Below are 13,574 nucleotides of genomic sequence, written 5' to 3'. Positions count from 1 at the left end.
AAAATATCCAGAGATGCACGCTAGGGATGCTTACAATTTGCATTTTTTCAAAAAATCTTATGTAAAAAACGGCATTTTTGAAAGAAAATTTATTCTAGTTAAACTTGTTTTGTCAAATATAATTAATTATATTTAAAGTTTTACATAAAAATATCAAAAACTGAAAAAAGGAAAAATAGAAAAAAACACTAGTTGCATTTTTTGTTTAAAACCTAATGTAAAAAACGACATTTTTGAAAGAAAAACTATTCTAGAAAAAAAATTCTCTCTTTTTTTAAAAAAATGTTTAAATCGAAAATTTTACATGAAAAAAACTTCAAAAACTGAAAACTGTGATAACAGAAATATAAAAAAAATCAAAATTTACATTTTTTGTTAAAAACCTTATGTAAAAACGGCGTTTTTGAAAAAATGTTTTAGTAAAGCAAAATTTTTTTGAAAAATAATTCAATTAAAAATTTTACAATAAAAAGTCAAAAACAGAAAAATCGAAAAACAGAAAAATAAAAAATAACAAAAAGTGCATTTTCTGTTAAAAACCTTATGTAAAAAACGGCATTGAAAAAAATTATTCTGGAAAAACATTTTCTTTTTTAAAAAAATAATTAAATTGAAAATTTTACATGAAAAAAATCTCAAAAATTGAAAAAAGGTCAAACAGAAAAATAAAAAAAAACATCAAGATTTACATTTTTGTTAAAAACATTATGTAAAAAACCATTTTCAAAAAAATATATTTTTGTAACAAAGATTTTCATTTCAAAAAAAAATAATTCAATCAAAACTTCACATCAAAAAGTTTCAAAAACTGACAAATAGAAAAATGAAAAATAAAAAGCTTCTGTAAAAAAACGACTTTTTAAAAAAAACAGGAGAGTAAAAGAAAATTTTTTTTCAAAACAAAAAAACTTATGCAGAAGGTTTTCAACTTTTTTAAAAAAAATGGTTAATTTTATACTTAACGATTTGTATGAGTATCTATATCTAAAAATTCTTTGCCAAAAATTCTTCTTTAAAAAGACCAGGTATTCTATAATCAAAGGCAGCACTCTTATTGCAACATTCTCGTGGGAAAAATTGCTGCTGAAGAGTGTATTGCAGAAGCCAAAAAAACCCGATTTTTGAAAAAACAGATATTACAAAAACAAGCCTTTTTCGTCGTTAACCGCCACTTTTGAAAAAAAAACAGAAATTACAATAAGAAGCATTTTTTGACATACATTTTAATTCAAAATTGAAATCTGAATAAAAGTTAATTACGAAAATGCATTTTTAACACTCAATTAAATTATAGTACCAAAAGTATCAATTCAAAAACATACATGGAATTCAGCTTTTTCTGAGTGTAAAAACAGAATATTACAAATTAACCATCTCAGTCGTCTTAGGAGATACTGGTTTAGGATCTGAAATTATACCGGAAATATAAACAAATAATCAGTCAAAGAAACAAGTTCTCAGCCTGCTAGTTTAGGTGCTATACAACTCAGCAGCTCGTCTCAATTTGCGATATGGAGGACACATTTTGTCTTCATTTTCATCACCATCTGGAATTTTACTTCCAACTCTCTCAGGTTTATTGACAGCAGGAGCCCTTCTCTTGACAGTCTTTTTTGTACAAGACGCTGGTTGCTCAGATTTGAGGGAATTTTTTTCAGATAATTTTTCACTTGCTTCATTAGATAAAATATGATCATGGTAATCTGTATAATCATTGACTACAGTACTAAGGATGGTTCTGGCAGACTTGAATGAAGTATTCGCAACAGTCGATTATCCTTGTCCTTGTCCAGTTTCAGTAGAAAAACACGAAAAGGAGACTGCCTTGTCAGATTTTTTGTTGTCTAACTTGGGATTAAGTGCGTTCTCCTCTTCTATACTTGCGATAACACTCTCTGTCAATGACCCATTTTCCCAATTGTCACAATACCGATCAGGTGTCTGCTCCTGCAAATTGTCATACTCGTCAGACACACACCAGAGAAATTTAAGTTCTCCTTCCTCCTCAAAAAATCCCAATTGATTTTCATACGTCGGTCTATAGGACAACTCATAATCACATAATTGTGCATGGACCGATCTGCTAATTTCCATATTGTCTGAGATTTGTAAAGTTTTGTTTTCGATGTGGTTCTTGTAGAAATCTACAGTTGTCTGTTTGTATGGATCAGAGACTTCAGGCAAATTCTCGATTGCATTAATGAAGACCGGAAGTTGCCTCGGAATTGAGAATGGAGGATCAGCTACCCAGCTGAAGCACGTCTTCCTCTCCTTTATGATTGCTACATCATAATTGAACTCAGGGAAGAAGAAATAAGCCTTAAGATTTTAGATCAATTTCACAGATTTGATATTCATTATTCCAGGCTTTTTTGGGTGAAGACGGTTGAACTCCTAAAAGAACTGAAGTTACAGATATTCCAAAGTCTTTCTCTCTAAAAAATTAATATGCTATTTGCGAATTAGTACGATGAATATAATAGCCCTTTATTCGTTTCTTCTGGTCTGCTTTCATACTTTATAACAGAGGTGACTCACCTGGAACTGGAAATAAGAAGATGTATTAGAGATGAAGAATGTCCACTGAAAGCTTTATAACTGACAACTTAGGTTTGTAGAAAAAGATATTCAAATTGTCTCCGAAAAAGAATGAAAAAGCTAACTATAGCTGTGTTGTTGAAGAGAAGGAAAAAAAGCACAATGAGTTGAATTTTTGTTTGTACACTACAATAAAAATGACATCAATATGACACTATAGTGACGTAATTATTACATTATTATGATTAAGACCCCAATCTAGATCACGTGAGCTGTGCTTGCTTTGATAAAGCAAGAATAATATCGTAAGTAGTAAGGATTATTTTTTGTTCACATGAGTTCAGTGACCCCATACAATACCTAGGTATCCCTAATTGTAGCAATCATATGACGCAGCTGGAATAAATTTTGTTCCAAAGAGTTCATTGACCCTGTTAAAAAAACGAAATCACCTAATTGTTCTTAATTGAGAAGATAATAGGACTTAATTGTTAATTTACTATGATTGAACTCAAACATTTACCGATTAGTTCCGTACAAAAGCAAATAATTCGTGACAAATTTGTGCTCATTAAACCTATATCAATCACCAGAGATCATTCGTCTTTACAAAAGATGAACTCAAAAGTTGATGTTTTTAAGATCACTAAATAATTGGATTGTTAGTAAGAACTTAGAGAAATACAGATGATGCAAGGTTGTCTAATTTTTGATATATTTTAGATAAATATTTGATAAAATTTTGTTTTGTTACAATTTGGGTTTTTTTGACAAGATTATGCTGTGAAAATGGGTATTTCTGGCGAGATTTGTGTCTCTCTGTGTGGCAATATTGGGATATTTTTTGCTAGAACTGAGTTCCTTTCCGCAGGAATTAAGTATTTTTGGCAAAAATGTAGTATATTTTGGTAATATTTGGGTATTTTTGCTATGAATTGCGTAATTCTGGACTAGAAACAGATAATTCTGGGCTAGATTTGTCTTTTGTTGGCAACAGTTTGATATTTTTTGAAAACATTTTGGTATTTTTGACAATAATTGGATATTTTGAGTCAAAAATTGGTTGTTTTTCATTAAGACCTGGGCTCTGTTGGCAACATTTGGGGAATTTTTCACAACAGTGGAGTGTTTGTTTTTCTGCATTTGGGGTTTTTTGCCACGATTTGTTTTTTTTGGTTATAATTGGGTAATTTTTGGCAATAAATGGGTAGGTTTTCCAAGAACAGGTTATTTTTGGCAAGTTTTGAAGACTTAGGTCTTTTTTGACAAACTTTTTTTCGGTTTCAGGTTTCAGAATCTAAAACTTCGAAAAATACCAATTTGTCCTTTTTTCACGACTTTTAAATTATGCCCATTGGATTCTGCGTTAAAAATTACGCTATAAAGATGTACTGTAACACACAATTCGAAAAAAAATAGTTTGAGGTTTCAGGTTTCAGAAGCTGAAACTTGGAAAAACCAAAAAGTAAAACTTCTCAGGGTTGAAAAATTTATCAACAATTGCTTTGGTTAAAATCAACATATGGACAGTTGATATAGCATACCACTCTCGAAGAAATTATTTGTAGTTTGTGGTTTGAGAAAATAAAACTATAAAAAATCCCAAAACTAAACTCTGTCATTGACCTTAAAATTATCATCATAGAATTCAACTTCAAAAAATACATAATAATTTTGTACTGCAACGTACATGCCCAAACGAACAAATTTTTAGTTTCAGGTTTTAGAATCTGAAACTACGAAAAAAAATTCAGAGATTGTTTTCTTTGCTTTAGTATTTTTCATTGAAGTCGTGAAAAAAAATTAATCGATCATTTATTAGAACAATTTTATCTGAAAAAATTCTTTTACGGTTTTGGGTTTTTGAAACAGAAACTACCGAGACAAAATCTTCCAAAATAAACTGCCAAAAAATCATAAAAGACGTAATCCTTGAAAAAAAAGATTAAGTAGACAAGATTAGCTGAAGTGCATTAGAGCGGAAAACTGGATGCATTTCCCTGGGGGTAATTAAGATAACTACCCTGGGTAATTATGATAAGATGACAGGTCTTTTGTTCTCACTCTCTTTTTTTTGGTACATCTTTGGAAATTGGATGAAGAGAGGCTATACCTAATGTTGATACATTGGTACATCCTTTTACCCCCCACTCTTGCTCACCTACTACTACTTACAATTTACCCGTCTCCACCAATACACTATGATAAAACAAAAAACCTTCTGTATATAAACTTGTGTGAATAGATTTAATCCCAGAGATTTATTGAAACAAAAACTTTGTGAAGACGCTTCAATTAAATTTCCTCCTGATTCAACGGGCACAGCCAATAATTTGCTCAACAGATAAAAAACGCGATTGATGATGTTGACAAAATTAGATTTAAAATCTTTATACGCAACTATGAATTAAAATGCACTTCTTTAGTGTTTTTTCGCAGGAGACTGCTTTGGATGGAATTTCTTTTCTTGAAGAATTTTTTCGCATAATTCGTTGGCACTGCTTTTCATTTAGTGCCTCAAAGTTTTACTGATATCCTGTAATTTCGGTTTAAAAGAACCAAACTATCGCTGGTTCAATACTTTGATCATCGCAAACTTTTTTTTTCTAATTTTGCCATCAGATTCATTTTTGTGGTGACATCAATTAATAAAAAAACAACATCGGCAGCAGCTGAATATAAACATCTATCACAAAAAATTCGAGACCTTCTCTATAAAGAAAAGACTAAAAATTGTTTCCTCAATTTTATCGATATTCTATTTTTAGCCATGCTGCTTTTTATTATTAATAAAATGCTCAAGGAACATTTATCGAGTATATACCCGGACTTTGCTCTCAGTGTATTTCAGAGCTGCATCATTATATCTCAATTATAAGCATTACTGAAACAGAATATTTCCAGTGCAAACGCACTCTCAATTCTAACCAGTCTATTCTAAGACAAAGCGCAGCGCTTCACTCTCTGACCTCCGGCTGAGCATGGATTGAAGCAGACTGTCCGCAATCATTTCAGGAAAAAGTTCAGTCTGGTTGTACGCTGGTCAGACTGTGAAATTCTGACTCACTATCAGACTGTTCAGTGTGCTTTCATGGCAATTGAAATTTTCGAATTGATTAAATGCGTTACTCACATGGTATTAATAAAATGGCGTTTTACGTATTTCAGCAACGAATCAGAGTAACAAATCATATTTCAGTGACTATGTTACTCCAGACGTAGCTACCCCGAACCTCCTTCCCCCCTCAACCGGCCCACCCCCCCCCCGCCCCCATCTACCACCCCCAAACAATAATCATCGTTAGTTATCTGCTGCGACCAAGAGTGGTTCCTATATGTTTCTTGCGCCTTCTCTTTTTCATGCTGTTATTTTAGCAAGTGTTGCCTTGAAACCGCCATCTTTTCATTTCTGAAAGCAAAGTTAGTAGACCCCATTGTAGCCAGCACTTTTACTAACCTGTTCCATGCAAGCTTTCCTTTTCCTCGATTTATGTCAAAGTGAAGACGTGATCACGAATGTTCAAGTACCAGCCAGAAGAACGTCAAAGGGATGAGAGGATGGTGATCAGTTTGTGTGGATCTGAATTTGCTCGTTTGGTTGATTGGCTGATCTGAATTTGCGGGGGGGGGGGGGGTAGGGGAGAGGGGGGAGGCTTAGAGACTTTATTTTGGAACTGAGGGAGATGTTCCACTGAGGGAGGTTGGGGAGGTTGGGAGGTTGGGGAGGTGGCTGATTTGCGTTGACTAATTTTGATTTAAGGTGAATTGTTCTAGCAAAACATTTGTTTTCAGATGCTTCTGTTTCTGTGGTGAATTAACGATTACTCACCACAAATCATTTCAATATTTATCGGTTTCAAAGAACCATTCATTATCCAAAGAACCATACGTTACTCACAACAAATCCTTACAATATTTATCGGTTTCAAAGAACCATTCACTACCCAAAGAACCATACGTTACTCACAACAAATCCTTACAATATTTATCGGTTTCAAAGAACCATTCACTACCCAAAGAACCATACGTTACAACAAATCCTTACAATATTTATCGGTTTCAAAGAACCATTCACTACCCAAAGAACCATACGTTACTCACAACAAATCCTTACAATATTTATGTACAAACAACATGTTTTTCCGCAATCAGCTGGGATACTTAGCACTAAAGTTAAAAAGCACTAAAGTTATCAGGCGTGAAGATTTTAGTAATAACTGTCCCTTTCATTTCGATAAATTTGGTGAAGGGTACCGACATATGGCTGTACTAGTGCTCTCTGCCTTCAGAGACTTTTGTAATAATGAATAGATAACTGCGGTATTGTATAATGTGACTGTTTATGTTTGACAGCTTGATCTGTTTACCCATTTAGTTATAACTCATCATCTGTTTTGAATATAACTTCTTTTAGTCATCCATCATCCCTTTTAGTCATCCCTGTTCATCTTATGATCCTGTTCATCTTTTAATGACTGTTCTCACATTTTGTACGATGAGTTTGGTTTTAAATCTGAACCTTGGTTCTGCGTCTCTTTTTGCCTTTCAGATTGATAATTGATGGAATTTTGGAAATCTGTCATTTTTCGTTTCATTTATTAAAGTTATACCGTAAGTGTGACATTATTCTGGACTTCAAGTGAACAGATGTGACACAGTATTCACATTGACACCCATCTGGGAAAAGGAAAAGAAGGCGGGAATGGGTAAGTGGACACAGCGTGGAATGTGGGGTAAACTTACCCCCGTTGAAGACAGAACTGGAAAGCACCAGTTTAAAGCATCAGTTTAAAGCATCAGTACAACGAATGAGTTGAAAACATCAGTGGTTTCAGTACCAATTCATCTTTTGGACTTTTACAGACTAACTTGGAGATTTTGTTATTTTTTTGTTATATATCAGTGCTTGTATTTGATAAAACGCATGATTTGCTTCTTTTTTACATATTTCTTCACTAATTAATTATTGAATTGTGCATGCTGTTTTCCTGCTAGCCAAACTCGAGCATGATGAGAGGCATCGTTAACAGAATCATAGAGAAACAGGAGCTAGATAACCACTTGAGTAAATAAATGGGTAATTGCGTGGGTAATTAAATAGAAGCCCGCCATAATTATAGCCAGCTAAGTTACAGGCTTGAACAATTCCTGTCAAGATAAAAGACAGTCGGCATTTTGTAATGCTCAGTTTAAGGTCATTCGGTGATATGCTATTCACAGATCAACTGCAGACTAAATTAAAAGCATGCGCAGCCTAATTCCAGACGAATGACTAATACGATGCATATTTTTCAGACTAAAAATTTTAAACTGGGACCTGATCAGAATAATGCTCCTGAAAAAACTCAGACTGAGATTTCTTATTATTCAGCGCTGATTTGTCATGCGAGATAAGTCCGGGTATTAGTAAGTACTGTGGATAAGTCCTGACCTTTATCAGTGCATATAAAAACCAGTAAATTTTAATTGCCCGGGTCGAGGTTTTAGGGTGAATTTTCGTAAGAAATGCGGTGAATGCGGTGAATTTTCGTAAGAAATGCGGTGATTGCGGTGAATGCGGTGAAAAAAATAATTCACCGCTTTTCACCGCATTTCTTACAAAAATTCACCACCAAATTCACCGCATTTCTTACAAAAATTCACCGCATAGACTATTATGGCAAATTAATGTAAGAAATGCGGTGAATGCGGTGAAAGCGGTGAAAAAAAATAATTCGCCAAATTTCACCGCATGTCTTACAAAAATTCACCGCACATGGTTTCCAAAGTTTACTCAATCTGATTCAAATTCAAAAGAAATAACAAAGACCTAAGTGACAGTTGGCACAGTGGAATAAGCATACGAATGCATGCAGGTTCAAACCAGTGTGGGGAGGATTCTCTTGTTGTGAGAATACTGAGAACGCGGTGAAAAAAAAATAATTCATCGCATTCACCGCAAAAAGATGTAAGAAATACGCGGTGAAATTTATTTTATTTTCACCGCATTTCACCTCATTTCTTACGAAAATTCACCACCAAACCTCGACCCGGGTGGGTTCTATCGAACTTGATTTATAATGTTACATAATCAATAAATTTGTTTAAAGAGACCTTCTAACCGGGGTCAAAGAATAATTGTGAAACAAGTAAGAAAAAACGGCGAAAAATCTTATTTTCATTGTTGAAATATTACGTAATTTGGCTGTTAGTTCGGTGATTGTTGTGAACTTTGTAAGTTCGCCGCTAAACTGGTGATGAAGATACCGCCGTACCTAACCTTCATAGCGAATCAGTACCGAATCAAAACCAATTCAGAGAAATTTATGTTTTCAGCACTGAATCAGAAAAAATTTAGAACAATTTCTGACTGCCTCTGATTCAGAGAAAAATCAGAGTTAACTCTCTCTGAAAGCATCTGAATCAGAGCAAAATCAGGATAACAATTTCTGAATCAGCTCGGATTCAGAACAAAAATCAGAAACTTTTAACGCAGCAAAAAATTTCAAAATTTTTGAAAAAAATCCGCTTCGAAATAGGTATTTGCAACAATAACGGTGAGAAAAATAGGCAACATGAGTAATGTTGCACGTTTTTGAAAACAAAAAGTAGCGATGATTCCGATCATTTTCACAACATCGGTGAATGCGTTGAACTTTTTTAATTTTACATTTAAATTAGAGTAGAAGTTACCGCTGAGATCAGGCTCGAACTTTTAACTTCATGCATGCTTGTGACTGTCGTCTTCTGACTTTCGAACTGAGCTAAAAGTGAGGGAAAGCTGTCGCCCAGAATGTCGACTACCATTACTTAGAACAAACCAAAGGTATAAAGAGAAATGATGAAGCAAGCGCTACCTTGTTTGTCTTCTGAAAATTGCCCTCGTCCACTCTTGCAGGCTGTTAAAAATGCATTGTCCCGAAACACGTTAATCGATTAAAGAGCACTAATATAGCATTCTCTCCCAATGTAGTAATTTAGTCAACACTCCCAAGCCATTAACAACTTTAGAACAAAATAATTGGAAATAATTTGGATCAACTTTAAATATTCTCACGATTCAGTCAAGAATTTTCAATGAAAAAAGTTGGTCACAGCACTTTGACTGGTCTTGCATCTTCAACTCAGTTTCGAAGGTTTAGTCCCTTTAAACCAACTGATTTCGGCCTCAGTGTTTTTTTCTCTCTCTCTACATTTTCTAGATTAATTGATTACTGATTTCTATCTTTGGGTTATGTTATCTTACCTCTAATAAATACACTTAAAGCCCTTAAAAAAACAATGTATCTTATTTTGAGTGATTGACGCATCCGTAGAAAGCCTCTAACTTCTAAACAAACACATCAATGTCAAGTTGCGCGATCAGTATTGCTCTATTAGTTTACGCAAAAGTTCCGCTAAACTAATTTTGCCACTACTGTTCCTTAAAAGCCATTGTTGTAGATGTATAAGTATTTCGCTAGTTCGGGCCTACTAAAGCTAAAACAAAGGCGCGGAGTGCTTTTTCTATCAAGCCTTGCAATTCGTTGCGCAAAAAAACAACCGAAATCAGTCAGGGGTCAAGGGTCAACTGTCCAAGATTCGGGGTCAAGTTGATAAAACTAATTATTGTCATGGAAATTCTTCTCATATTTTCACCCACCCTCCAGTGATTCAAGGCCCAGCTCCACCTAGAGCACGAGCAGTGACTGCGCACACTTATGGTCGACCTCCCGGATGACCCTAAAATTCCAAACCTAAAAGCTCGCGAAAAGTTGGTCAAAACGTTTTTGGGTAAATATTTCTAGTAAATATTTTGTGCCATCAATTTCCCTGCCAGATTTCATGACAAACCGACCAGCAGTTGTGAGTCATTTGCAATTTAGAAATCTTTAAATGGTCGTGTCGGCCAAAACCCGAAAAATCCCAATTCGGAGAAAGTGATAGTGGTTGGTATATTTTGTCACTAATAGTCCTGGATTATCATATTTTTACCATATTAATTTCATTTTGTGGCTAGAAGTTTGTATTTTTTGGTCTTCGGCTTTCGGGTCGTCCAGCAACACCGGCGTGCTGTCAAAATCTGGGATTAAAAATATCATTATTTGAAAGCCCTTAAAAAGTTACACTAACCCTCCAAAAATCATAGGGCTACTGCCAATACTTCACGATACATTCAAATTTTACGTGCCGCATCACGGGCGTACGCTAGATCCGCACAGGTTGGTGTGCGGTCAAATCTGACGTTCAAATCGGATTTTTTGTAACCAAATTACTCAATTCCCAAAATTTACTTTTCGAAAAATTATTATTTCATTTTAGGTGCTATCTACCTTCCTGTGATAATATACCAATATTCTCAAAAATCGCCATTTTACATCCTAAACCATTCCCAAGTTCAATTAAAACCCTAATTCATACTTACAAGACATTACGACTGATTAATTCCATTATTTCTGACTCAAACAGTCACATTTCACAGTAAAAATCCCAAAAACCACTCTACCTCCAGTGTTAATGCCAGGGAAGTGGGTGGTCAGACTGTTCTAAAAATTATATCCACAAAAAAACCATTGAGACCATTGAGCGTTCCTCTCATCATGAATGCTTATCAACCAATTACTCCTGAACATCCTGGGATCCGACAAGTTCTGCTCCACGGTATTTCGAAAAACTGCCTTTGTTTAAATCGCCTTTTTATTTATTCTAAATCAACAAAACTCTACTTAGCTAACTCATACTGTCTTCCGTTGCGTACAGTATTGTTCGGTTACAATTTCAGTTGAAATGGATAGCCACATCTACTTTGAAATCTTTCATTTTCTTAAATCTAGACTTTAACCGAGAAATTGTACGCGGACTTACAAGAAAACTCTCCGTCTTCGAAGTAAAAATTTTTTTCTTTTGAAAAGGGGTCCAGGGCTCACGGTTCTCTACCGAGATAACTCCAGAACTAGGCTTTCAGAACTGCACGGGAAAAACAATTTTCTCTCCAGAGAAGATCTGGATTCTATCGCACGACAAACATTTAGTGTTAGACACATACGGGTATGGTGTCGAAAAATAGTTTAAAAATGTCTCAATTGTGACACTGAAACACAATTTCGCCGTACCTGGGGTCCTATGCGGTTTATAACCGAAGCGGAAATGAATCCGGGTTGCTGGGAGCTTGGCCTAGAACAAGAGCAGCGTGATTACTATGAGCTATTTAAAAGGTGAGCACTATAATCCCAACCCAAATTCACTCTGACTGACTTAACGTTAAAATCTTGGGTTTTTAGTTGTCTCGAGTTCGTTGTGCACGGTATGATCCAGTTACCTTAAATGTAGCCCACCCCAAATTTAATTGCGTGGCTTCCTGTCTATCAACCATTATCACTAGAGATCGCACTCATGCTGGAGAAATCAAGGAACTTTGTTACATTACGGAATGGATAAAAACAATTTTTCTCAACTTTTTGCAAAAAAAGAAGAAAAACTTACAGAAATCTACAAGGAGCCATGCCCACCGAGGAGCGCCACTGTCGTCTTCTGAATTTAGAACTAGGCTAACAGTGAAAGGAACCTGTTGCCCAGAAGATCGATAACTCCGATAACTCTGACTTAGAACAAACTGAAGTTATAACGAAAAATGATGAAACAAGCGCTACCTTGTTTCTCCTCTGAAACTTCCACTCGTACACTCTTGCAAGCTGTTAAAATTGCTTTATCCCAAAACACAATATATGATTGAGGGGCACAAAAATAGGATTCAATCCCACGGTAGTAGTAAATAAATCAACCATTCCAAGCAAATAACAATTTTAGAACAAAATAATTGGAAAAAATTTGGATCAAGTTTAAACTTTCTCGCGATTCGAACAAGAATTTCCAATGAAACAAGTTTCTCCAAGCACTTTAATCGTATTGCAACTTCAGCTCAATTTCAAATGTTTAGTCCCATCAAACCAACTGCTCCCAGCCTGAGTATTTTCTCTCTCTCTAGCTCTCTACGTTTCTAAATTACTTGATTACTGCTTTATATCTTCGTGTTATGTTATCTTATCTGTAATAGATACAACTAAAGCTCTTAAGTAAACACTGGATCTTATTTTGAGTGATTAACAAATCCTTAGGAAAGCCTCTAACTATTAAACAAACACATCAACGTCAAATTTTGCGGTCGGTATTGCTATATTTGCGTAGGCGAAATTGGCGCCTAGCTAATTTTTCCACTATTGTTCCTTAGAGGCCATTGTTCTAGATGTATAAGTATTTCGCTAATTCAAGCCCCTTAAAGCTAAAACAATGGCTCGGGGTGCCTTTTCCATCAATCCCTGCAAAGAAACAACCAAGAAGGACCCTAAAATTCCAAACCTAAAAGCTCGCCAAGAAGTGGTCAAAACGTCTTTGGGTAAATACTTCAAGTAATTTTTTTGTGCCATCAATTTGCGTGCAAGGTTTCATGACAAACCAACCGCCATTTGCATTTTGTCGGCCGGCCAAAACCCGAAAAATCCCAATTCGGAAAAAGTAGTCGGGGTTGGTATATTTTGTCACTAACAGTCATGGAGTATCATATTTTTACCATATCAAACTCACTTGGTGGCTAGAAGTTTGTATTTTTTGGTCTTCGGCTTTCGGATCGTCCCACAACACCGGCGTACGGTCGAAATCTGGGATTAAAATTTTCATCATTTGAAAGCCCTTAAAAAGTTCCCTAACTCTCCAAAAGTTATAGGGCTACTACTAATACGCCAAAAGTAATTCAAATGTTAAGTTCCGCATCTAGGGCATGCTATTGTTCCGCTCAGGTTGGTGTGGGGTCAAATCTGACATTAAAATTGGATTCCTCGACCCCAAAGTTGTCAATTCACCAAAATGCAGGTCAATCCGACCTCAACTTTTGTGACGAATACTAATTCAATTTAGGTGCTTGCTATATTTCTGTAATAATGATCAATATTCTCACAAATCCCATTCTTGTATCCTAAACCCTTCCCAAGATCATACAAAAGCTTAAATCATAAGTGCATGACATTACGGCTGATTAATCACATTATTTCTGACCTAAACGGTGATATTTGACATTAAAATAG

General features: G+C 35.0%; 1 protein-coding gene across 1 annotated transcript in view; it reads left to right on the top strand.

Moving 5' to 3' along the window:
- LOC142341291 (uncharacterized) overlaps window positions 1-7,330 on the top strand; it is a 151,955-nt gene extending 144,625 nt beyond the window's left edge. Inside the window, exon 20 of the mRNA XM_075392210.1 lies at window positions 7,179-7,330. Coding sequence (XP_075248325.1) covers window positions 7,179-7,330 — 152 coding nt within the window. The remainder of the gene's footprint in view (window positions 1-7,178) is intronic.
- Window positions 7,331-13,574: the final 6,244 nt, after the last annotated feature.

This window comes from Convolutriloba macropyga, chromosome 6, assembly GCF_964194025.1.
Source record: "Convolutriloba macropyga chromosome 6, txConMacr16.3, whole genome shotgun sequence".
NCBI lineage: Eukaryota > Metazoa > Xenacoelomorpha > Acoela > Convolutidae > Convolutriloba > Convolutriloba macropyga.
This window is presented reverse-complemented; position numbering and strand designations above follow the sequence as displayed.